This window comes from Delphinus delphis, chromosome X (assembly GCF_949987515.2).
Source record: "Delphinus delphis chromosome X, mDelDel1.2, whole genome shotgun sequence".
NCBI classification, from domain to species: domain Eukaryota; kingdom Metazoa; phylum Chordata; class Mammalia; order Artiodactyla; family Delphinidae; genus Delphinus; species Delphinus delphis.
In genome coordinates, this window is record NC_082704.1 from 12386611 (window position 1) to 12412827 (window position 26217).

The window sequence follows — 26217 nt, forward strand, 5'->3', positions numbered from 1 at the left end:
GAGCACAGGGGACTCTACTCAATATTCTGTAATAACCTATACGGGAAAAGAATCTGAAAAAGAATGGATACATGTATATGTATAACTGATTCACTTTGCTGTACTCCTGAAACTAACACAACATTGTTAATCAACTATGCTCTCATACAAAATAACATTTAAAAAAAAACAACAAAGTGGGGATGGGTGGGCAGAGTGGAAAAATGGGGCCAGGCGGTTTGCGGGGCTCCCAAATGCCAGCCTTAGTCTCAAGGCCACGAGGTTTGGGGGGTTGGGCTGAACAGACTTTGTTTTAGGAAGCAGTACTGCCCAGCACCTGGCTCACCCCCACCGGGCTCCTGGCCCTTCCGTCTTGCTACTCATGACCAGGACACCTCCCTCGGCACAATTCAGCCACACCAACACCGTTGTCACCCACCCCCCACACACACACATACACCCTGAGTCCCGACTCACCAGGGTTTACACAACAAGAGGCAGGAGCATGTTCTCTCAAGCCCCAGTTTAAGAAACTGGCACAGCCTCTAACACCAACCATGACATATGAAAACACCGGGCACAGATGAGATAAGCAAATATGCCTAAAGCTTAAGAGCCCACTAGTTTCTCTCAAGTCGATGTGCTTGACCTACTAGTAGCCCTTCTTCCCATAATCTCATCAGCAGTGGTACAAGGAGCTGCGCCCTCCTGCTTCCACGCTCGCTCGCAGGCTCAGGGAGCTATTCATCCCTGTTTCAATCAAAGGAAAGTGCTCTTCTCCAATTTTCACTCCAAAATCTAAATACTGACTTACGCGCTGTTATTTCGAGATGTTCAAAGATGGCTGCCGTGAGACCCGCCCGTGGTCGCCTTTAACCTTTGTTTATGAACAACGTCCAGGCGATGACCTTCTCGTGCTGCAGAAATACATTTACCATCTAGAAAACTACTACCACCAGTGCAAGCAAGTGAGCTCGTGAGCTCCGATCAAACTATCGGGCAGCAAACCTGGTGGGAGCAGAGTCCCCCGAAGCTGGAACACTGCTTAGTGCACAGTATTTAGAGAAGGGGCCAGGTTCCAAGGTATCTGTCGCCTCAGAGAAGTTCCTCCTCTCAGGCAGGGTTTAGGGCTCGGCCTTCGATTCCGAGACTGAATGCAAGAGGGTTGAGAGGGGGCTTCCCTGGTGGCACAGTGGTTGAGAATCCGCCTGCCGATGCAGGGGACACAGGTTCGAGCCCCGGTCTGGGAAGATCCCACGTGCCGCGGAGCGGCTGGGCCTGCGCGTCCGGAGCCTGTGCTCCGCAACGGGAGAGGCCACAACAGTGAGAGGTCCGCATACCGCAAAAAAAAAAAAAAAAAAAAAAAAAACCGCAAAGCATGTCCATTTTGAAGTGGGGCACTCATTCTCTAAATCTCAAGACTAGAACTTTATCAAATAAAAATCATCAGGCTCTCTTGCTGAGCAAAGAGGATGAGCAGTGGGGCTGGCGGCAGTCACCTGGAAAAGGGTGAGAAGCCATTTGACTGAACACTGCAGGTCTCTAACCAAAGCAAAGTAATAAAAATGAGTAACTTAAGTTCTCTATTTCAAAAAGGATCAAAAAAGTGCAAGGCTACTTTCTTTCTTTTTTCCTTTTTTTTAAAATAAATTTATTTACTAATTTTGGCTGCGTTGGGTCTTTGCTGCGCACAGGCTTCCTCTAGTTGCAGCGAGCGGGGGCTACTCTTCGTTGCGGTGCGCGGGCTTCTCATTGCGGTGGCTTCTCTTGTTGTGGAGCACGGGCTCTAGGCGCGCAGGATTCAGCACTTGTGGTTCACTGGCTTCAGCAGTTGTGGCTCGCAATCTCTAGAGCACAGGCTCAGTAGTTGTGGCGCACGGGCTTAGTTGGTCCGCGGCATGTGTGATCTTCCCGGACCACGGATTGAACCCGTGTCTCCAGCATTGGCAGGCGGATTCTTAACCACTGCGCCACCAGGGAAGCCCCCAAGGCTACTTTCTAACACAATAAACTTTGTATAACTTGCTTCAATTTTAGAAAATGTAAATAACCATTATCTACGTAGCAAAAGCAGGAATAATCTATTTACTTACATACTCAGAGAATATATTAGTTTTCTAAATCAAAGTTTTGCATAATTAAGCTTGAGAAATGGCCCATCTCTGGGGACTTACCTTAAAGAAATGATCCCATAGAAGAAAAAAAATTACATGCAAAAGGTGTTCATAATACTGATTTATAACATTGAAAAGTCAAAATGCCCCCAAACAGATGACTACCTAAACGATGAACCAAGAAGAAATAAGATAGGCATCAAAAATGACAAATATAAAGACACATAAAGCAGCATGGGGCAATATTTATAATATGGTGTCAGGTGAAAAAAGCCAGACCTCAAAGAACTCCCAGGCATCACACCTATGAGAACACTGCATAAGCCTAAACCTGTCGACTACAGCAGAGCATGAACAAAAGAAGATACCTTTATATCTTAGGGTGACATGATTATGGACAAATTTTTCTTTAACATAGAATTCCATTGATGTTCATACTATAAAAATAAATCTTCAGATGACATTAAGGTCTAATGACTTAATTGAAGAAAACTCTAATAAGATTTCCAAATCCCATAGTCTAAATGGGGCACCCTAAGACAATTCAGTCATCCAAGAAAACATCTTAATAACAAGATCACAGAAAGCTTTAGGCAGGGTTTGTTACCTTTTTCTATGCCGATTGCTAAATTTATCAATAGAATAACTTTCCATCCTATATACCATCATGCCACTTCCCTCCCATCCTACAAAGCTCCTTGTCAGGAGTCAGTATGGTACAGTGATAAGACCACGGGCTCTGGAGGGACACAAATCTCCTCTGTTGGTTACTTGTTGATCTTGGGCAAGTGACAGTCTTGCCAAGCCTCAGTTTTCTCAGCTGAAAAATGGGGACAATAATACCTATTCCTACTTTTGGCTTCCTTTTTTGAATCCAACAACTTCAAAGGTTCAGGTGCATAGCTAACATATGTCTCTGAATCTAAAACACTCCTGATTTCAATTTGCTGCATATTATTCCCATAAATCATTAAAATGTCTATGAATTCTCAACTTTTTGATGCTCTATTTAAAGTACCAAACTGTCTCCTACCCGAAAAACAAAAATCCATCAACCCTCACATTGTTCTGATAGTTGGCTGAGCTAAAGAATCTGGAGTTAGGCAGACACTTAGCTGTATGATGTAGAGCAAGATACCTATCTCCTCTGTGCCTCATAAATGAAAAGGAATCATATCCCTGCCCAGCTAACAGGCTTGACCTGACAAAAGAAGGGTAAAATACATTAGAGGCACCCAAGAAATGATAGCTGTCACTGATGTTCTGATCTGGGGCTTGAAAAATATGTTCACATGGGATTTATTTGACTAGTGTGGAAGTCCTCAACATCACCTGTAGCTTGGAATCACCGGGGGAGATTTAACAAATACTATTGCCTGGGTCAACCCCCCCCCCCAGCTATGCTGATTTAATTGATCTGGGATGCAGCCTGAGTGTCAAGAGTTTTTAAATCTCCCCAGGTCCTAACATGCAACCATGGTTCAGAACCTCTGGGCTAGCCTGTCTTCCTCCCTTAAGTATGAAGAGAGGTGTGGAAATTTCTCTCCTAAGGGCCACTGTACCACACAAGTTAAAAGCAACGTAAAGGATTTAGAGAAATTAAAATATTTTTTTCTACAGCTCAATTGCTTGTACTACAACTTGAGGGTAGAAAAAAGGAGATGGGACAAAATGGGAGAAAATTATCACTTTGGTGTCTTTGCCTACTTTTCCCTCAGGACAGAGAAAGTACTAAACCAATACTAGAAGTGTCCTCGTTTCTTTCTAAACCTCATAACCTTTTTTCATTAGGTGGGGTGATACATAACAAAAAGACAATCCAACCACATGATCTTGAATGAGGCAGTCCAAGACAAGCAGAGAAACCCATTTTCCCCCTGTCCTTTCTCTAATTGCAATTCTATAATGAAAAAAATTCACAGTCTGATCTAGAACTGGCATCCAATACACATTTCCTCCAGGGCTTTCCCAAAGTAGTCATGTGCACTTGAAAAAGAAGAAACTAGCTAAATAAAACATTTTGAAAGTCTATCACATTCTATGCAATGTGATACAAACAAACCTTTAAAGAGCTTTCCACAGTCCCTTTGGGGACTAAATTCCAATATACATTAATTTGAGAACTGGCAGCTGTGAATAAGACACACGCAGAAAAGATTTTCCTAAAGCTGGAATTAAAGCCATTGCACAGAGGAATAAAGAGAAAGTGTGTTTGGAGGAAAGGGTCTTGGGGGCCTTGATTCTCCTCAGCCACATTTGATCCAGTATTCAGTAAGCACTTTCTCTGGGCCCAGCACTTGCCAGGTAATGTAAAGGATAGAAAAGGGGGCTCTGGTGGGGAACAATGTCAGTGGCCGCACAACATATCACTATTTATACAGAGGTCGCAGTCCGAGACTTGGAAAGGACCCCTAACCCCTTGTCTTTTTCGCTTCCACATCTTATCAGTCACCAAGACCTGCCAATTTGAACGTGGAATTTTTTTTGAAGTGAAAATATTTTATTTACATGCTTATTTAAATACTTCTTTTCCTCAACTAAATACTTACTGTGATAACAGAATACAATTGCTTTCCCCCTCTCAGTTGGTAACCTGTGAAATTTTTTGTTTTGGTGTTTACATACATAGGAAAACATCTTTATAACAAGTTTTAGAACTAAAGAGGAGACTGCGATTCAGTAACACTGCCACACCCATTAAAAGTGCCAGCGAATGGATGAAAATATTACCAGAATTCATATTACATATTAAATCACATTTTTTCACGTGCACGTTATTGTTAGGATTGGAAGAAAGTGGTGTTATTTACTGCAGAAACTCTTAATAGATACAATTTAATATAATGTATAAACATATGTTATACTCATTCTTGCATAATTGTATAATTTGTTATGAAAATAAAAATCAGAGATGGTAAATGTAGTTTTCACTGATTCCTTGATTGTTTGTGTTTACTTTCCGAGCTCGATGCTCTATCATTTATAAATTAATGTTTTCTGTGATCTTTTCTCTAAAAACTTTATTATCACCTCCAGAACATAATTGGCATTGATTTTTTTTTATGGGAATCTTCTGAATCCATCCCCTCCATCCATCTGTCCATCTCCGTAGCCATTGGGTCTTAAGTCACAGTCTCTTCATCTCTCATCTAGAAAACTGTCTCCTAGCTTGTCTTCACTTCCAGTATCCCTCTCAAATCCATTCTCTGTCAGAGTGATTGTGATATTTCCAAAACACAAGTTTGATTGCCAGGCCCCTACTTACAAACCTTTAATAGCTTCCCATAGCAAAAGTACTTAAACCCCGGAGGGTATCAGAAATCTTTTAAGCTGCTAAAAATACAGATCAGCAAGAATTCTGATTCAGGGGCTTTGGGATAGGCCCTGGGCATGAGATTTATTGGTTTTAGGTAGTTTAAAATAATTTCCACAAGTGAATGTAAGGCACACCCAAGTCTGAAAATGACGACTATATATGATAAAAATTCCAACTCCTTAGTCTCAGCCCACAAGGCCCTCCAGGATCAGACCCTGGCCCGCCACTTTAGGCCTTCTTCCTGCCACTTGATGCCTTAAATTTTAAACTCCCCAACCCCAAATTACCTGAAGATCTCCGTGCTTTCACAAAACTCCAGGTTAACTCTATTAGGCTCCTTACCACGATGCATGGAAATGATCTGTTTAGAGGTCTTCTCTCTCCAGATGATAGCCTTGAGGCTAGGGTGAAGTCTTACTCAAGTTTGTACCCCCAGTGCATAGCATAGTGTTGGGCACATTGTAGGTGGACAACAAATGTCTCTTAAACTGAACTGTTTAAATTAACTGCTTAGCAATGTAAGCTCCATGAGGATAGGGATTTTGATCACTGCTAAAGCCCCAGCCTCTAGGGCAGTGCATGACACACAGTAGGTGTTCACTATATTCTTCTTGAATGAATGAATGAATGATGAATAAATGGCAGGAACTTGGAGAGGGCATCATAGAGAATGTGCTATAAAGCTGGATTCAGAGGCATTTGAGGATGGGAGACAGCTATTCCAGATAGAGGGGAAAGTACCCATAAAGGCCTGAAATAACTAAAACCCCGGCAGTTTTAAGGAACAGTGAGAACCATGGCAGAGGGGTTGGAACATTAAGGGTGAGTGACCAGAAAATTAAGAGAATATTAAAAAGAGCATATAGGAGAAAAGACCACAAAAGTAGGTGGGGGCCAGATAATGAATGATAAGTTAAGAACTTTGGATTTGATACCATAGGCAACTGGGAGCCAGCAAAGATTCATAAACCAGAGAGTGAGATGAACAAATTTGTTCATGACCAAGACAGTGACAATGACGATGATGACAATAATAATGATAATAGCTGATATTTACTAAATATTTATTATATGCCTGGCTCCAAGTTAAGTGTTTCACCTGTGCGATCACTCTGAGATACGTGCTATTATTTTCTATAAAGAAATGGAGGCTCAGAGAAGTAAAGCGACTTGCCTTACAACACACAGCCAATAAGCAGTACAGCTGAGACTTAAAGTCAATTCTGCCTTGACTGTTCTAGGGTGGAGATAATCAACATGGGCTGAGATGACCAAGAACTGCTTTGTACAGAAAAATACCTCAAAGAATAAGCAGCAGTTGGACAGGAAATGCTTGAGGATGGGAGTAAGAAATCAACTCAGGTATGAGATGCCAGAGAACATAAAATACACAAAACAAGAATGCAGCTTTTGCTTACCTCTGGGGAAAAGGAATACTTCCCTTCCTTTGAAATTTTTTAGTATGATGCTCAAAACTAGAAGAATACTGGCTACCACAGGGCCCAGGTTTAGAATAGGTCTGTAACTACTTGTACTGGGAAAAATGATAAGACCCTGAGGTTTTCAATATCCTTGAGAATAGAGAACACTCTGTCCTGTTAATTCCTATAGCACCTGGCACTTTGGTCCATAAATATAAGCTGAAATCAAAATCAGCTGGAATTAAAGAAGTAATGGAATTATCCCAGAGATTACACTGGCCTTGACTCCCTCTATCCTAGAATAATGTGGAAAAATTGGAAGGATGTGCCTCTATTTTTTTTAAAGAAGGGCTGGAAGGGTTGAAGGGGCATGGAAAAGACTTGAGATAGTCTCTTTTCATCATCTATTCCTGAGGGCAATACTTCATTGCTTTACATGCACCTGTCTTCATTCTCCCAATTACAGGAAGTCCACCTGATCAAACAGAGGCCCACAGAGCAGATTCCGCAGGCATCCTTTGGTGGCTGGTTTAGCCCCACCTCAAAGAAAGTACCTCTTTCTTAAGGAGGACATAGAGAGTTGTGTTTAAGAGAATGAACTTTAGAGTCAGACCAACCTGGGTTTGAATGAATCACAGCTCCCACACTTACTAGCTGAGTGACCTTGAACAAGTCACTTAATCTCTCTGAGCCTCAGTTTCCTCATACATGCAATGGGAATAACATGACCTACACCTCATAATAATCAGACAATTAGGTGAAAATTAAGTGAGATAAATGTATGTTTCCATATTCCCTATTAGCACATTGCCAAGCCCATAAAAGAAGTAGTTTAGTAAATATTTGTTGGTTGGTTAACAATTAGCACTAATACATCTTTATCCCTTGTTGATCTTTTGGCCTTTAGAATTGAAATTTTTAATAAGACAGAGACAACTTGGTATATAATAAAGCACAAAAGACCCACTACAGCTAACATTTGTGTGTTAAGATAATTGGACTTTTCCTTCAATACAGTGTATTTCATCTTGCACTGTGTGAGAACATTCTTCACTTTAGTGATACAATATTATACGGTAGACACTCTCAAAATACATTGAACTTCACTCGCTTCTTTTAGTGAATAAAAATATATTCAAAGCATAGACAGTGAGAAAGCCAACAGAAAAGCACTCTGCACCCGGCTGATACTTCTTCTGGGTCCTAGAAACTCTTTGCATCACACTGGCTTCAATTACTGCACAGTGATTGGTGGCTCAGAGTCTCAGACTCTAAACATGTTCTCTTGAGATGAACAAAACTATATTTTGAAAATAGCATTAACTCCCAAGTAAAAGTGAGGTCCAAAAACAGTTCACTCTAGACCAGGTTTCTTAACAGCAGTACTATTAACATTTTGGGCCAGATAATTCTTTGTTGTTCAGGGCTGGTCTGTGCATCATAAGATGTTTAACAGCATCCCTAGCCTCTACCCACTAGATGTCATTAGCATCCTCCCAGTCATGACAATCAAAACGTCTCCAGGGCTTCCCTGGTGGCGCAGTGGTTGAGAGTCTGCCTGCCGATGCAGGGGACATGGGTTCGTGCCCTGGTCTGGGAGGATCCCACGTGCCACGGAGCAGCTGGGCCCGTGAGCCATGGCCACTGAGCCTGTGCGTCCGGAGCCTGTGCTCCGCAACGGGAGAGGCCACAACAGTGATAGGCCCACATACCGCAAAAAATGAAAGAAAAAAAAGTCTCCAGATATTGCTAAATGTCCTATATGGGACAAATTTGTCCCTGGTTAAGAACCACTGCTCAGGAATAAAAGACTGTGGCTGAATGCAAACATTTATATAAAATATTTAATTTACTACCCAATGGCAATGCAGCCAGGATTTATATTAAACCATAAACTCCATTATCATAATAGAACATAGCATTTAAACACAAGGAGAAGGAATCTTAAGTGTTAGATTATTGTGATCTTATGTCTGTTACATCAAACTAGAGATACATTATTTCGATTAATTTTCTTAAGACTTTAATGCATTTGTTGATATCGAAAACAAAACTTGATGCAAATAAAAAATCACTAACTATCCTCCAATCAAGATCAAATATCCATACGTGTGCCAACCACGAACATCCATTAGAGACCTGAGTAAAGTGATCAAATTAGAAGAGATCACAGCCTACTTGGTCATGCACAGACTTAGTTTCTTTAATAGCCAGTTTCTTAACAGCTGGTTAAACTAGTTATACTAAAACCAGTTAGGATTTTGGGCAAGTCACCGAACTTTAACTGAGATTTATCTTTGTCTCTACAATACAAGGTTTCCATCCTGGTACCCTCTGGTGACATTATTGGCATATTGTGGCTTATCCTTCTTCTTCCTGTTCTTTGAATCCTATTTCAAAATGTTATTTACACATCTGTTAGTGTGCTATGAACTGAAAATTGGGTAGAGGAACACCAGCCACAATGTACATCACTTCCTTTGCCTCAAAAAATGAGAGGAAGAAAACAATGGGGTGTCATTTTAGACATACTGAGTTAACAAAAAAGAAAACCACTTTTTCAGGGTTTTTTGGTTATTGTTTCTTTAAAAATAATATTCAATGCCAGCCAAGGCTGTAGAGAAACCGATACAATACTGCTGATGGCAAAAAAACATAAGGAGCCATAAAGATATTTACGCTTTTTGACCCTGTCATCCCATTACACAGACTATCCTAAGGAAATAATCCAAAATGGCGGGGATTCAACAGTGAGGAAACAGTTAAGTAATCTGCTCAATAGATTAAACAGCCATAAAAATGGTAAATATAAAGGATATGTAGAAACATACTCAATATTGAAAAGTGACAGCTATGAAGTCTTCTACTTCCATTGTGATGCCATGGATGAATTCAAATACCAAAGAGAAATGTGGTGACCACAAGGAACGGCTTGGGATGAATGCGTGATTATCCTAAATGAGTGTGAAACTCTTCAGCATTTTTTACATGAGTGGATATTGCTAATTTTAAAGTTCTCATTTAAAAAAAATCACTCTCAGAAAGATTTGTCTACAGCAAGAAAGAGTAATCAGCAATTAAGAACCATACTTTTGTGTACATCTATATTCTTTATTTTTTTCATCTATATTCTTAAGACTAATTATTTAATTAAGGATGTCTTCCTCAAAAGTGAAACACCATGAACAGAGGCAATAAGCCTTGCTTCCTGCTGTGAACCTCAAAATGTAATGATGAAATGTAAAGAGATGCCATTTAAGAGTCTTATGCAGAGAGGGCTTCTTAAACAACAGTTCTAGAAAACTGATGTCAAAAGCACACTTCATGATTTTACTAATTTTTTTCCTGATATGAACAATAACCAGGATTTACTTTGGAGGTTTCTCCTACCCATGATTTAATTTAAAAATAGATATGGAGATCTTTTTTTCTCTCTCTCTCCCTCCATATGAAAAATAATTTGCTCTGATTCATGATGATGACATAGGAAGATCCTGAACTCACTTCCTCTCATAGACACACTAAATCTACAGCAATATATGGAACAAATTCCACTGAAAAAACCTGTCAGAGAGACCTCTTCACATGGGGCAAATGAGAGGGAAACCACATCGAAGAGGATAGGAAAGGCTGAGACACAATCTCACCATAAACCCCAAACCCGGCATGGTGACGCACATTCGGAAGGGAACTCAAGACCTGGAGCTTCTTTCTGAGGAGCAAAGCGTTCATACCCTATATGGAGCGCTCCACCCTTTAAGATTGGCACCTGTAAATAAACCCCCCAAACATTTGGTTTTGAAAAACAACAGGGCTCGCACCCATGAGACCCAAGGGGCTGATACAAACTGAGGTTTGGCTCTTAAGGGCCCACACACAGTCTCCAAAATATACAAACAGCTCATGCAGCTAAATATCAAAAAAAAACAACCCAGTCAAAAAATGGGCAGAAGATCTAAATAGACATTTCTCCAAAGAAGACATACAGATGGTTAAAAAGCACATGAAAAGATGCTCAACATCACTAATTATCAGAGAAATGCAAATCAAAACTACAAAGAAGAATCACATCACACCAGTCAGAATGACGATCATCAAAAAGTTTAGGGCTTCCCTGGTGGCGCAGTGGTTGAGAGTTCGCCTGCCGATGCGGGGGACGTGGGTTCATGCCCCGGTCCAGGAGGGTCCCACATGCTGCGGAGAGGCTGGGCCCGTGAGCCATGGCCACTGAGCCTGCACGTCTGGAGCCTGTGCTCCACGGCGGGGGAGGCCACAGCAGTGAGAGGCCCGCGTACCGCAAAAAAAAAAGTTTACAAACAAGAAATGCTGGAGAGGGTGTGGAGAAAAGGGAACCCACTTATGCTGCTCATGGGAATGTAAACTGGTGCAACCACTATGGAGAACAATATGGAGGTTCCTTAAAAAACTAAAAATAGAGCTACCGTATGATCCAGCAATCCCACTCCTGGGCATATATCCAGAGAAAACCATAATTTGAAAAGATACATATACCCCAATGTTCACTGCAGCACTATTTACGATAGTCAGGACATGGAAACAACCCAAGTGCCCATCAACAGATGAATGGATAAAGAAGATGTGGCACATATATACAATGGAATATTACTCAGCCATAAAAAAGAATGAAATAATACCATTTGCAGCAACATGGAGGGACCTAGAGATTGTCATACTGAGGGAAGTAAGTCAGACACAGAAAGACAAATATGTGATATTGCTTATATGTGAAATCTAAAAAAAAAGTGTACAAATAAACTTATCTACAAAACAGAAATGGAGTCACAGATGCAGAAAATAAACTTATGGTTACCAGGGGTAAGGGTGGGGAGGGATAAATTGGAAGATTGGGATTGACATATATACACTACTATATAAAATAGGTAACTAATAAGGACCTATTTTTTAGCACAGGGAACTCTACTCAATACTCTGTAATGGCCTATATGGGGAATAGAATCTAAAAAAAAAACAGGATATATGTATATGTATAACTGATTCACTTTACTGTACAGCAGAAACTAACACAACATTGTATATCAACTATACTCCACTAAAAAAATTTTTTTTAAAAAAGGGCCCACACGCAGACTCACCGGCTCCAGGGCACAGAACAGAAGCAGCCTTTTGAAAGGCACCCAGACTTGATGTGAAAGACTCCTTTGCTAATTTTAAAGCATTGTTCTGAAGGGATGGGGCCTGCTGGGATATTCTCAGGGACAGAGGCTGGTGGGTACCATCTTCTGCTCTCCCTATGCCTACGTAAGCTAGCTGGTACCATCTTTTCTTCTTTTATTTTTTCCTTTCTTTGCAGCAGGTGTCATCTTTATGCTTCAGCCAGTGGGCACCACCTTCCTCCAAATCCCTCTGCCTTGCGAAAGCCAGCAGGTGCCATCTCCCTCACCTCTTATTTTATTTCCCATTCTCCTTTCTCTTCTTGGTTTCTTTTTCTTTTACTTTCATTTTTTTCCCTTTTTTTTTCTGTGCGCGCCATCTGTGCATTTCCCCTTTGCCTTGCTCCAGTCAGTGGGTGCCCTCTGCGTGCTCTCCCCGGCCATACTCCAGAGTGCTGTATCTCCCAGAGCGGAGCTTCTACACACATCCGGCACCCCAGTTTTTACATATGGTGCCCTGATTTTTGCAGCTGCTGCCAGAGGACACCTCTGCATTGCCCGGCTCTGGCGGGCAGTGGGGCTTATGCTCACACGTCCAACAGGACTGTAACCAATGGAGAAAGAGTTCTTAAACAGCTACCACTCCCTGGGCCCAGCAAGAGGCAACAGACCCAGGGGCTCCTATTACCTTATCATCACAGCTTCAGCCTGAGGGGCTGGCTTCTAATTAAGCCCACATCTTAGGGCTGACTGTAAACCTTCCCTGAGACTTTGGAGGATGGGAACTCTTATATGAGTCTGGTGCCCCGGTTTTTACATTTAGTGCCCTGGTTTTTGCAGCTGCCTCCCAGGGATACCCCTTGATCGCCTGCCTCTGGTGGCCAGGAGGGCTGGTGTTCCTCGGTCCCATGGGACAGAAACAACTGGAAAGACAGTCCTTGGCAACTACCACCCCCAGGGCACTACACAGACAGCAGACTGAAAGATCTCCACAGGCTTTTTGTGAAGGAGGCCTACTTGCTACTCCTAAATCTTCGGCCTTAGGGACAGGCGTTAGGTTTGGCACACACCTGGAAGCTATGGAGCTGCTCTCAGGGAATGTACGCTGAGGAACATCACCTTTGCACTCTCCCTCTACCTTGCTACAGCTCACCAGTGCCTCCCAGAAAGGAGCTTATACACTCATCTGGAGCCCTGATTTTTGAGACTGCTGCCCGGCAGACATCTCCAGATCACCTGGTTCAGGGAGCCAGTGGGGTTTACACTTGCAGTTCCACAGAAGATATATGTCTATTCTTTTTTTTTTTTTTTTTTTTTTTGCGGTACGCGGGCCTCTCACTCTTGTGGCCCCTCCCGTTGTGGAGCACAGGCTCCGGATGCGCAGGCTCCGGAAGCGCAGGCTCAGCGGCCATGGCTCACGGGCGCAGCCGCTTCGCGGCACGTGGTATCTTCCCGGACCGGGGCACGAACCCGTGTCCCCTGCATCGGCAGGCGGATTCTCAACCACTGCGCCACCAGGGAAGCCCTATGTCTATTCTTTAAAAGCTGCTGCCTGAGGGTCTGGCTTTCAATCAGTCTGAATCTCGGTGCTGACTGAGATCCTCCCCTTTGAGACACCGAAAGGTTTTGGCACACCCTCAACTACTAGGAGCTACTAAAAATGAAATAGGCTGATGGACCTAGAGACTGTCATACAGAGTGAAGTAAGTCAGAAAGGGAAAAACAAATATCGTATATTAACGCATATATGTGCAATCTGAAAAAACTGGTAGAGACCAGCAGTTCCCAACCTTTTTGGCACCAGGGACCGGTTTCGTGAAAGACAATTTTTCCACAGACCATGGTGGGGGGGACTGGGATACAGTGGTTCAGGAGGTGATGCGAGCGACGGGGAGCAGCAGAAGCTTTGCTCACTCACCCACCGCTCACCTCCTGCTGTGCAGCCTGGTTTCTAACAGGCCGCAGACCCCTGGTATAGACGATCTTATTTACAAAGCAGAAATAAAAGACACAGACTTAGAGAACAAACGTATGGATATGGTGGGGGGGATGAACTGGGAGATTGGGATTGACATATATACACTATTCATACTATGTATAAAGTAGATAACTAATGAGAAACTACTGTATAGCACAGGGAACTCTACTCAGTGCTCTGTGGTGACCTAAATGAGAAGGAAATCCAAAAAAGAGGGGATACATGTATATGTATAACTGATTCACTTTGCTGTACAGTATAAACTAACACAATATTGTAAAGCAACTATACTCCAATAAAAATAAATAAATAAAATAGGCCACTTGGATAATCACAAAGGTTTGAGAGACAATCAAGAGCTAGGGCAGATTTCAACAGTGAGCTTCATCTCCTACACAAGGCCAACCCTTCAAGGCTGGGAGAGGTGGCTATTTCATCTAACGCACAGGAACCAACATAGTCAAGCAAAACAAAGAAACAGAGGAATATGTTCCAAACAAAAGAATAAGAGAAAACCTCAGGAAAAAAAAACATAAGGAAACAAAGTTAAGTAATTTACCTGATAAAGAATTCAAAGTAATGGTCATAAAGATGCTTACAGAACTCGGGAGAAAAATGGATGAATACAGTGAGAATTCCAACAAAGATGTATCAATAGAAAATATAAGAAAGTTTCAAACATAAACCACAGAGCTGAAAAATACAATAACTCAACTGAAAAATACACTATAGGGGTTCAATAGCAGACTAGATGAAACAGAAAAAAGGATCAGTAAACTCAAAGATAGGGCAGAGGAACTCACCTAATCAGAGCAAAAAAGAAAAAGAATGAAAAAAGTGAAGATAGCTTAAGGGACTTATGGGACACCATCAAGTGGACTAACATTTGCATTATAGGAGTTCCAAAAGGAGAAGAGAGAGAGAAAGGGGCAGAAAAATTATTTGAAGAAATAATGGCTGGAAACTTCCCTAACCTGGGGAAAGAAACAGATGTCCAGATCCAGGAAGCCCAGAGTTGCAAATAAAATGAACCCAAAGAGACCCACTGAGACACATTACAATTAAAATGTCAAAAGTTAAAGACAAGGGGAGAATCTTAAAAGCAGCAGAGAAAAACAACTTGTTATGAACCCCCATAATACTATCTGTAGATTTTTCAGCAGAAACTTTGCAGGCCAGAAGGGAGTGACAATATATTCAAAATGATGAAAGAAAAAAAATCCAACCAAGAATACTTTACTTGGCAAAGTTATCATTCAGAATTGAATGAGAGATAAAATGTTTTCCGGGGTGGGGGTGGATAAACTGGGAGAATAGGATTGACATATATACAGTACTATATAAAATAGATAACTAATGGGGACCTACTGTGTAGCACAGGGAACTCTGCTCAGTACTCTGTAACGGCCTATATGGGAAAAGAATCTAAAAAAGAGTGGATATATGTATATGTATAACCGATTCACTTTGCTATACAGCAGAAACTAACACAACATTGTAACTCAATTATCATCCAATAAAAATTAATTCAAAAACAAAAGGTTTCCAGACAATCAAAAGCTAAAGTAGTTCATCACCACTAAACTGGCCTTACAAGAAATGTTAAAGGGACTCCTTTATGCTGAAAAGAAAGGGCACAAATTAGTAACAAGACAACTTATGAAAGTATAAATCTCACTGGTAAAGGTAAATATATATTAGTAAAGGTAGTGGATTCATCACTTATAAAGCTTGTAGGAAGGTGAAGGGGCAGGAAAATTTTTTAATTATTAAAAAAATTTAAAAACCTAATATAAAGGTTAAAGACAAAAGTAGTAAAAATAAGTTAGGTGATACACATAATAAAAAGATGTAAAATGTGACATCAAAGACATAAAACATAGAAGGAGAGTAAAAATGCAGAGCTTTAGAATGCTTTCAAACTTAGGGTCTTATCAACTTAAAATAGACTGTCATAAGTTGTTATTGGGTTGGCCAAAAAGTTCCTTTGGTTTTTAAGTAAAAATAAAAACCACATTTTTCATTTTCACCAAGAACTTTATTGAACAATGTATTCACTGTTTCGTTCCACTACATTCTGCCATTTTTCAGGCAACTTCATAATTCCATCTTCCCAAAACTTTTTATCTTTTTGAGCAAAGAACTGTTCCAGGTGCCTTTTACAGTCTTCCAGGGAATTGAAATTTTTTCATTAAGAGAATTTTGTAAAGACCGAAATAAATGGAAATCCAAAGGTGCAATATCTGGTGAATTCTGTGGATGAATCAGAACTTCCCAGCCAAGATGTAACAGTTTTTGCCTGGTCATCAAAGAAACATGTGGTCTTGATATCCTGATGGAAGATTATGTGTTTTCTGTTGACTAATTCCGGACGCTTTTCGTCGAGTGCTGCTTTCAGTTCGTCTAATTGGGAGCAGTACTTGTTGGAATTAATCGTTTGGTTTTCCAGAAGGAGCTCATAATAGAGAACTCCCTTCCAATCCCACCATATACACACCATCACCTTCTTTGGATGAAGACTGGCCTTTGGTGTGGTTGGTGGTGGTTCATTTCACTTGCCCCATGATCTCTTCCGTTCCACATTATTGTACAGTACCCACTTTTCATCACCTGTCACAATTTGTTTTAAAAAATGGAACATTTTCATTACTTTTAAGTAGAGAATCGCATGCAGAAATACGGTCAAGAAAGTTTGTTTCACTTAACATGTGTGGAACCCAAACATCAAAGCGATTCACATAACCAAGCTGGTGCAAATGATTTTCAACGCTTGATTTGGATATTTTGAGTATGTCAGCTATCTCCCGCATGGTGTAACGCTTATTTTTCTTAATTAATGTCTCGATTTGATCACTATCAACTTCAACTGGTCTACCTGACCATGGAGCATCATCCAGCGAGAAATCTCCAGCAAGAAACTTCACAAACCACTTTTTTTTTTCCACAAACCACTTTTGACACGTCCAATCATTCACAGCACCTTCGCCATACACTGCACAAATCTTTGTGTTTCAGTTGCGTTTTTAGCTTTCTTGAAATAATAAAGCATAATATGCTGAAAATGTTGCTTTTTTTCTTCCATCTTCCATATTAAAATGGCTACAAAAAAATCAGGTTTTTTTTTTTACTATTTATTTATTTATTTTTGGCGGGGTCAGGTCTTAGTTGCAGCATGCAGGATCTTCGTTGCGGCTCATGGGCTTCTCTCTAGTTGTGTTGCATGGGCTCCAGAGCACGTGGGCTCTGTAGTTGCAGCATGCAGGCTCTCTAGTTGTGGCTCACGTGCTCAGTAGTTGCAGCATGCGGGCTTAGTTGTCCTGCAGCATGTGGGATCTTAGTTCCCCAACCAGGGATTGAACCTGCGTCCCCTGCATTGGAAGGCGGATTCTAAACCACTGGACCACTAGGGAAGTCCCCCAAAATGCAATTTTGATAAGTTTTTTTTTTTAAATGCACGCTGATATGACAGCTGTCCCAATACAATCTAACAAAACTGTTTCGAATGAAGTTAAAGACAACTAAGCGCTACTAGAGCCATCTTATGGAGAAAACCGAACGAACTTTTTGGCCAATCCAATATATATAGGCCTCATGGTAGCCGCAAAGCAAAAACCTACAGAGATGTACAAAAGATAATGAGAAAGGAATCTAAGCATACCACTAACGAAAGTCATCAAACCACAGAGGAAGAGACAAGAGAAGAAGAAAGGGACAGAGGAACTAAAAAACAGCCAGGAAACAAACAACAAAATGGCAATAAGGACATACCTATCAATAATTAAATGTAAATAGACTAAATTCTCCAATCAAAACACATACAGTGGCTGGAATGGATAAAAAACAAGACCCATCTATATGCTGCCTATAAGAAACTCACTTCAGACATAAGGACACACAGACTGAAAGTGAAGGGAATAAAAAAAAAAGATATTCCATGCAAATGGAAACCAAAAGAAAGCTGGGGTAGCTATATTTACACAAAATAGATTTTAAAAAGAAGACTGTAATAAGCTAATAAGGGCATTACATAATGATAACGGGTACAGAGGATACGTATCTCAACATAATAAAGTCCACGTATGACAAACCCATAGCTAACATCATACTCAAAGGTGAAAAGTGAAAAGCTTTTCCTCTAAGATCAGGAACAAGCCAAGGATGCCCACACTCACCACTTTTATTTAATAGAGTATTGAAAGTCCTAGGCAGAACAATTAGGCAAGAAAAAGAATAAAAGGTATCCAATTTAGAAAGGAAGAAGTAAAACTGTCACTATCTACAGATGACATGATATTATGTATAGAAAACTCTAAAGACTCCACCAAAGAACTATTAGAACTAATAAATGAACTCAGTAAAGTTTCAGGATACAAAATCAACGTATAGAAATTCATTGCATTTCTATACACTAATAATGAACTATCAGAAAGAGAAATTAAGAAAACAATCCCATTTACAATTGATCAAAAAGAATGAAATACCTAAGAATAAATTTAACCAAGAAACTGAAAGACCTCTACACTTAAAACTGTAAGATGTTAATGAAAGATTGAAGAAAACACAAATAAATGGAAAGATATTCCATGCTCATGGATTGTAAGAATTAATATTGTAAAAATGTCTACACTACCCAAAGGAATCTACAGATTCAATGCAATCCCTATCAAAAGTCCAGTGGTGGATTTCCCTGGTGGTCCAGTGGTTAACACTCTGTGCTTCCAATGCAGGGGGCGCAGGTTTGAACCCTGGTCAGGGAACTAAGATCCCACATGCTGCACAGCATGGTCAAAAAATAATAATAATAATAATAAAATAAAAGTCCAGTGGTAATTTCACAGAAATAGAACAAACAATCCTAAAATTTGTATGGAACCACAAAAGATCCCAAATAGCCAAAGCAATCTTGAGAAACAAGAACAAAGCTGGAGGTATCAATCCCTTCATTTCAAACTATATCACAAAGCTATAGTAATCAAAACCGTATGGTATTGGCATAAAAACAAAGACATAGGGCTTCCCTGGTGGCGCAGTGGTTGAGAGTCCACCTGCTGATGCAGGGGACACAGGTTCGTGCCCCAGTCCAGGAGGATCCCACATGCTGTGGAGCAGCTAGGCCCGTGAGCCATGGCCGCTGAGCCTGCACATCTGGAGCCTGTGCTCCGCAACAGGAGAGGCCACAGCAGTGAGAGGCCTGTGTACCGAAAAAAAAAAAAAAAAAAAAAAAACGTAACTCAATGGAACAAAACAGAAAGCCCAGAAATAAGCCCACACATACATGGTCAACTAATTTATGACAAAGGAGCCAATAATATACAATGGAGAAAGGATAGTCTTTTCATAAATGGTGTTGGGAAAACAGGACAGTCACATGCAAATGAATGAAACTGGACACAAAAATTAACTTAAAGTAGATTAAAGACCTGAATGTAAGACCCGAAACCATAAAGCTCCTAAAAGTAAATATAGGAGGTAAGCTCCTTGACATCAGTCTTGGTGATTATTTTTTTGGACTTCACACCAAAAGCAAAGGCAACAAAAGCAAAAATCAACAAGTGGGACTACATCAAACTAAAAAGTTTCTGTACAGAAAAGGAAACCATCCACAAAAATGAAAAGACAGCCTACTGAACGGGAGAAAATACTTGCATATCATATATCTGATAAGGGGTAATATCCAAAATATATTTTTAAAAAAACTCATCCAACTCAATAGCAATAAACCCCCCCAAAAAATCCAATTAAAAATGTGTAGAGTGGGACTTCCCTGCCGGTCCAGTGGTTAAGACTTTGCCTACCAATGCAGGGGGTGAGGGTTCAATTCCTGGTCGGGGAGCTAGGATCCCACATGCCTTGCAGCCAACAAACCAAAACATAAAACAAAAGCAATATTGTAACAAATTCAACAAAGACTTTTTAAAAAAATGGTCTACATCACAAAAAAATTATTAAAAAAATTTTTTTAAATGGGCAGAGGATCTGAACAGACATTTTTCCAGAGAAGACAAAACATACAGAAGGCCAACAGGCACATGAAAAGATGTTCAATGTCATTAATCATCAGGGAAATGCAAATCAAAACCACAATGAGATATCACCTCACACATGTCAGAATGGCTATCATCAAAAAGATAACAAATAACAAGTGTTGGTGAGGGTGTGGAGAAAAGGGAACCTTTATACACTGTTGGTGGGAATGTAAATTGGTGCAGCCACTGTAGAAATCAGTATGGAGATTCCTGAAAAAAATGAAAATAGATCCACCACATGATCCAACAATTCCACTCCTGGGTATTTATCCGAAGAAAACAAAAACACTAATTCAAGATATATGAACCCCTATGTTCACTGAAGCATCATTTACAGTAGCCAAGATATGGAAGCAACCTAAGTGCTCATCAATAGATGAATGGATAAATAAGATGTGGTATATGTTTGTGTGTGTGTGTATATATATATATATATAATATATATATATATATGTATATTATATATATAATTCAGCCATAAAAAAAGCATTAAATCTTGTCATTTGGCCATTTGGGACAACATGGATGGACCTAGAGGGTATTATGCTAAGTGAAATAAGTCAGACAGAGAAAAACAAACACTGTATGATTTCACTTGTATGTGGAATCTAAAAAATGGAACAATTGAACAAATGTAACAAAATAGAAACGCACATAGATACAGAGAACAAGAACAAACAGGTGGTTGCCAGGGGTGGAGGGGTAGGTGGAGGAGTGAAATAGGTGAGGGAGATTAAGAGATACAAAATTCCAGTTACAAAATAAATAAGTCATGGGATTAAATGTACAGTGTGGGGAATATAGTCAATGATTATGCAAATCTTTGTATGGTGACAGATGGTAACTAGACTTATCATGGTGATCATTTTGAAATGGATAGAAATATCAAATCACTATGCTGTGTACCAGGAACTAACACCGTGCTGTAGGTCAATTATACTTCAACAAACAAACAAACAAACTCATAGAAAAAGAGATCAGATTTGTAGTTACCAGATGTGAGGGGTGGGTGAAGAGGAATTGGATGAAGGCAGTCAAAAGGTACAAACTTTCAGTTATCAGATAAATAAGTATTAGTGTTGTAATGTACAATGATAAATATAATTAACACTGCTGTACGTTATATACGAAAGTTGCTGAAAGTAAATTTCAGCAGAAGAAAAAAAATTCTTTCTATTTCTTCAATTTTGTAACTATATGAGATGATGGATAGTCACTAAATTTACTGTGATCATCATTTCATGACTATGTAAGTCAAATCATTATGCTGTACACTTTAAACTTATACAGTGCTGTATGTCAACTATATCTCAATAAAAATCTCAAAAAAACTGGAAAGGAAAAAAAATGTACACCCTCCAGAAAGATTTTAGGGCTGTTACGATAGATGTAAGCATTTTATTACAAAAAAATGGGCAGAGGATCTGAATAGACATTTCTCCAAAGAAGACATACAGAAGGCCAAGAGGTACATGAAAAGATGCTCAACATCACTAGTTATTAGAGAAATACAAATCAAAACTACAATGAGGTGTCACCTCTCACTGGTCAGAATGGCTATTATCAAAAACACAAGAAATAAAAAGTGTTGGCGAGGATGTGAAGAAAAGGGGACCCTGTGCACTGTTGGTGGGAATGTAAATTGGTGCAGCCACTATAGAAAATGGTATGGAGGTTCCTCAAAAAATTAAAAATAGAACTACTGTAAGATCCAGCAATTCCAGTCTTGGGTATTTATCCAAAGAAAATGAAAACACTAACTCAAAAAGATACATGTACCCCATGTTCACTGCAGCATTATTTACAATAGCCAAGATATGAAAACAACCTAAGTGTCCACTGATGGATAAATAGATAAAGAAAATGTGGTATATGTGTACAATGGAATATTATTCAGCCATAAAAAGAATGTAATCCTGCTTTTTGTGACAACATGGATGGGCTTTGAGGGCATTATGCTAAGTGAAATAAGTCAGACAGAGAAAAACAAATACTGCATGCTCTCACTTACATGTGGGATCTTAGTAAAAAATAACAAAACCAACCAAGCTCATAGATACAAAGAACAAATTGATGGTTTCCAGAGGCTGGAGGGTGGGGAGAGGATGTGGGCAAAATGGGTGAAGGGGGTCAAAAGGTACAAACTTCCAGTTATAAATAAGTCATGGGGATGTAATGTACAGCATAGTGACTATAATTAATAATACTGTACTGCATGTTTGAAAGTTGCTAAGAGAATAAACCTTAAAAGTTCTCATCTACTCCAAATATTCTGTAACTGTGTATGATGACAGATGTTAACTAGACTTACTGTGGTGATCATTTTGCAATATATACAAATATCAAATCATTATGTTGTACACCAAAAACGAATACAATGTTGTATGTCAGTTATACTTCAATCTAAACATTTTTTTAATTTAAAATAAAATAAAATAGATAGGGAAACATTATACCATAATGGTATCTCCTCTATTTCATGCTCTATGTAATTCAAGAAGAACCATGTGCTTAGTACTATGAAAGATATAAAATAGGCATACGATGTGGTCTCTGTTCTCAAGGAGATTCCAAGTTAGGTGGGGAGACATGCTAAAAAAGTCAGGAGGAGGGCTTCCTTGGTGGCACAGTGGTTAAGAATCTGCCTGCCAATGCAGGGGACACGGGTTCAAGCCCTGGTCCGGGAAGATCCCACATGCCGTGGAGCAAATAAGCCCATGTGCCACAACTACTGAGCCTACGCTCTAGAGTCCGCGAGCCACAACTACTGAAGCCCGTGCACCTAGAGCCTGTGCTCTGCAACAAGAGAAGCCACTGCAAGGAGAAGCCCGCGTGCCACAACGAAGAGTAGCCCCCGCTCGCTGCAACTAGGGAAAGCCCGTGCGCAGCAACGAAGACCCAATGCAGCCAAAAATAAATAAATAAATTTTTAAAATATATATTAAAAAAAAAAGTCAGGAGGAGACACGCCTAAACTCAGTAAATGGTTCAGTTTAAGAGGTTTAGAAAATACGCTGAGTAGGCAGAACAGGAGCCCAAACACCAAGGTAAGTTTAGACCTTGATAGAGAAGTATGCCAGTATTAGGGCCTTCAAATAAGAAGAGTGATATTATTACATTAGTTCCCTATTTAAACCCCCTCAACTTCCCATCATTCCTACAATAAAATCTAAATTCCCTAGTACAGTAGAGTTTTTAAGACCCTGGTAAGATCTGCTAGCTCCTTATGTCTCTAATCACTATTGCCACCTAGTGCCACCTTCCTTCTCTTGCCATCTTGAACTTCTCTGTGTTCTTTGAAGATGTCATACTCCTTCTCACTTTAGGACTTTTGAACATGCTGTCACCTCTGTTTGAAACACTTGATTATCCACCTCTTCTTCAATATCATTTCTTTCACAAAGCTCATCAAACCCATAATTCCTTCTTTGTCCCCCATCCATTAAAATATAAGATCCACAAAAGCAGGGGACCTTACCTGTCTTCTTCACCACTACGTCCCCAGCACCTAGCGCAGGGTCTAGTGCAGTGTAAAACAGAATAAGAAGCTTCTGAAGAAGAATAAATAGGGGAGTTGTAATTAATTATAAAGCATGGAAGGGCTATGTTAAGAATTCCTGCAAAATAAGCCAAGGAGATGAGAGATTAGACATGATGGTCAAAGGAAGAGAGAAATTAAGATGAGTCAGTTGGGGGGAAAGGAAGTGCTACATTCACTTGCTGGGGCATGTCGAGTTGGCAGTACCAATGCGACATGCAAATGTTCAGAATATAATTGGAGAGAGGTTATGACTAGAGATACAGATTTGGGAGCTGTCAGCACTGAGGAGATAAGTGAAGCCCTGGGACTAAATAAGCTCTAAAAGAGAGAGTGTAGAAAGAAAGGACTGAAATGCTGAAAGCTGAACCCTTGATAAAGGCTAGAGTTAGGTGACAGGAAGAGGGAGGAAAACAAAAGAATTCACAGCGTGGTACAAGAAGAAGAATGCCAATCATGCTGGGAGAATTTCACAGAATAGGTGTTGAGTAGTGTTTAGCTAAGAAGCCAAGGAGGATGAAGACCAGGGAAAGGCCTTAGATTTGGCAAGAGACCACTGAGAGCCTTGGAGAGTCACATATTAGTGACAGAAGCAATTCAAGTGGTGGAGCCAACCAAAGGGCACAGATTTTTGTCAGCAATGTGACCATTTAGGATGACATCTAACTTCTGAAAGAAGCTGTTGTAATATAAGACTCCCAGAAAAAGGCAGCCTGAGTCAAAGTGTTAGGTAATGAAGAAAAGAAAACATAATCCATCTAACTGCACATTACACAAATAGAAAAGCCAGTAACTCACAAGGGGAGAAACCCAAAACAGAACACGCGAGGGGCAGAGACAACACGTACGCACAGCGATACGGATGAAATTCACAAACAATCTTGAGAAAAAGAAACCAGACCCCAGTGAAGCCAGACTTAAAATAGTAGATCTCGTATGATTCCATTTACCTACAGATCAAAAACAGGCCAAATTAACCGATGCTGTTAAAAGTCAGGATAGTGGTTGCTTTTGGGGAAAGGTGAATGGAAAGAGGCCCGACAGTGGCTTTGGGCGTGCAGATCACGTACTGTTTATTAACGTGGGTGTCAGTTACAGATTGTGCTCACTGCTCTACACTTATGATGTGTGCACTTTTCTGCAGGCATATTTCAGTAAAAAGCTTAAAAACCTCAAAAACAAACATGAGGAGGCTGGTAGACTAGAATGGTGAGACACTCTCAAGCCTTCGGTTTTAAATAGAACTTTTTTAGTTCCCCAACCAGGGATCAAACCCGGGCCCCTTGCAATGGAAGTGGAAGAGCAGAGTCCCAACAACTGGACCGCCACGGAGGTCCCTAAATAGAACTTCTGGTGGCTGAGAGATGAGAGAAGGTCTGTCCAGTCTTCTCTTTACTGAGGAGTTGAGAGCAGCAGTATACGAAAAGCACAGAAAGAAGCCACCAACCAAGATGCCCAGTTTCTCAGATAATGTCTACATGTGTCTTAAGGCTTTGATTTCTGAAAAACTTCCATTGTTAATTTTTCCATATTTGTTGAGGCTGAGAGTTAAAACCGGAGAAAAATATTTGAAATGTTCCAAACTTATCTACACAAGTGATATGACTTGAGCTAAAACCAGAACTTAAAAGTGAGGCAGGTAGAGGTGGACCGCTGCTTCCCTTGGGTTAGAAAGGGAGTAAAGCTCTCCATCTTCATTACTTCTCCAACTGGATCATCTTAGAAACCATGCCATTTTTTCACCTGCTTCAAGTATTAATTTAAACAAAAGTTTCCATCACAGCAGAACCCAAATAACAATCCCAAATGAGTAATCCTGAGAAGTATACATCTTGTTCCTCACCTATAATTGCTTATATTGACTTAATCTAATTTTACTCATTTAAAAGTTATTCAAGTCGGTTAATTTTCTATGCTTGGGAGCTAGTCAAAGGTGATTACACATAACCCTTACTGTGCTTTGGAACACATCCCTACTGTTTAAAAACATTCACAAGAGACAGTCTTACAGCTAAGTACATAAGGTCCCTCCAGCTCCCCGGGCTTTGCAATCTTTTATCTCCAAAGCATAAAAATGAACATGATGACTTTGATCCCTCTTCCTTCCATTAATTGTTAATTGATGCTTATTATATCATGGCTATCGCCAAGTCTTTTTAGAGAATCTGAAATACACAAAGTAATTCTGTGCTTACCTGTGAAAAGGAAGAAAATCAAGACCATGATCATCATGTACCCAAAGTACAAAATGGTGTTTGCAATGCCCGTGATTTGAAGTTTGGTAAAGAAGTAATAAACTGCATACAAAAGAAGGTAAACAGCTGTAAAACTGCTGGTAAAAAAGGCTCTCCACCACCAATGATAATCCTGCAAAAAGAGGTAGAAAAAACAAATTTTTAGATGAAATTCTAACTATCCATGGGTTAGCAATTATTGTAATAACAAGAAACGTAAAATAGGCTCTGTAGGATTATGGATTAAAAGAAATAAAGGGGGAAGTTTTATAAGAAATTTAATATAATATGTACTGTCTGACTAATGTACATCCTGCTTGGGGAGCCCTAACAATGATAAACTCTTGGTTTCCAGGGGGACAGTGTGTGCCCTCGGGGATTGTACTTATAATGTGTGCATCCTTTCTCTGCAGATGCTGCCTCGGCCCTGGAAGGCTTTCAGGTCAGCTTCAATTTACTGGCCAGAGTTGTGCTGGGCC

General features: G+C 40.1%; 1 protein-coding gene across 1 annotated transcript in view; it reads right to left on the bottom strand.

The window, feature by feature from the left end:
• LOC132418752 (transmembrane 9 superfamily member 2-like) overlaps positions 1-26217 on the bottom strand; it is a 102027-nt gene that overhangs the window by 4499 nt on the left and 71311 nt on the right. Inside the window, 2 exon segments of the mRNA XM_060002737.1 lie at positions 794-896; positions 25700-25871. Of these exon segments, the coding sequence (XP_059858720.1) occupies positions 814-896; positions 25700-25871 (255 nt within the window). The 3' untranslated portion in view covers positions 794-813.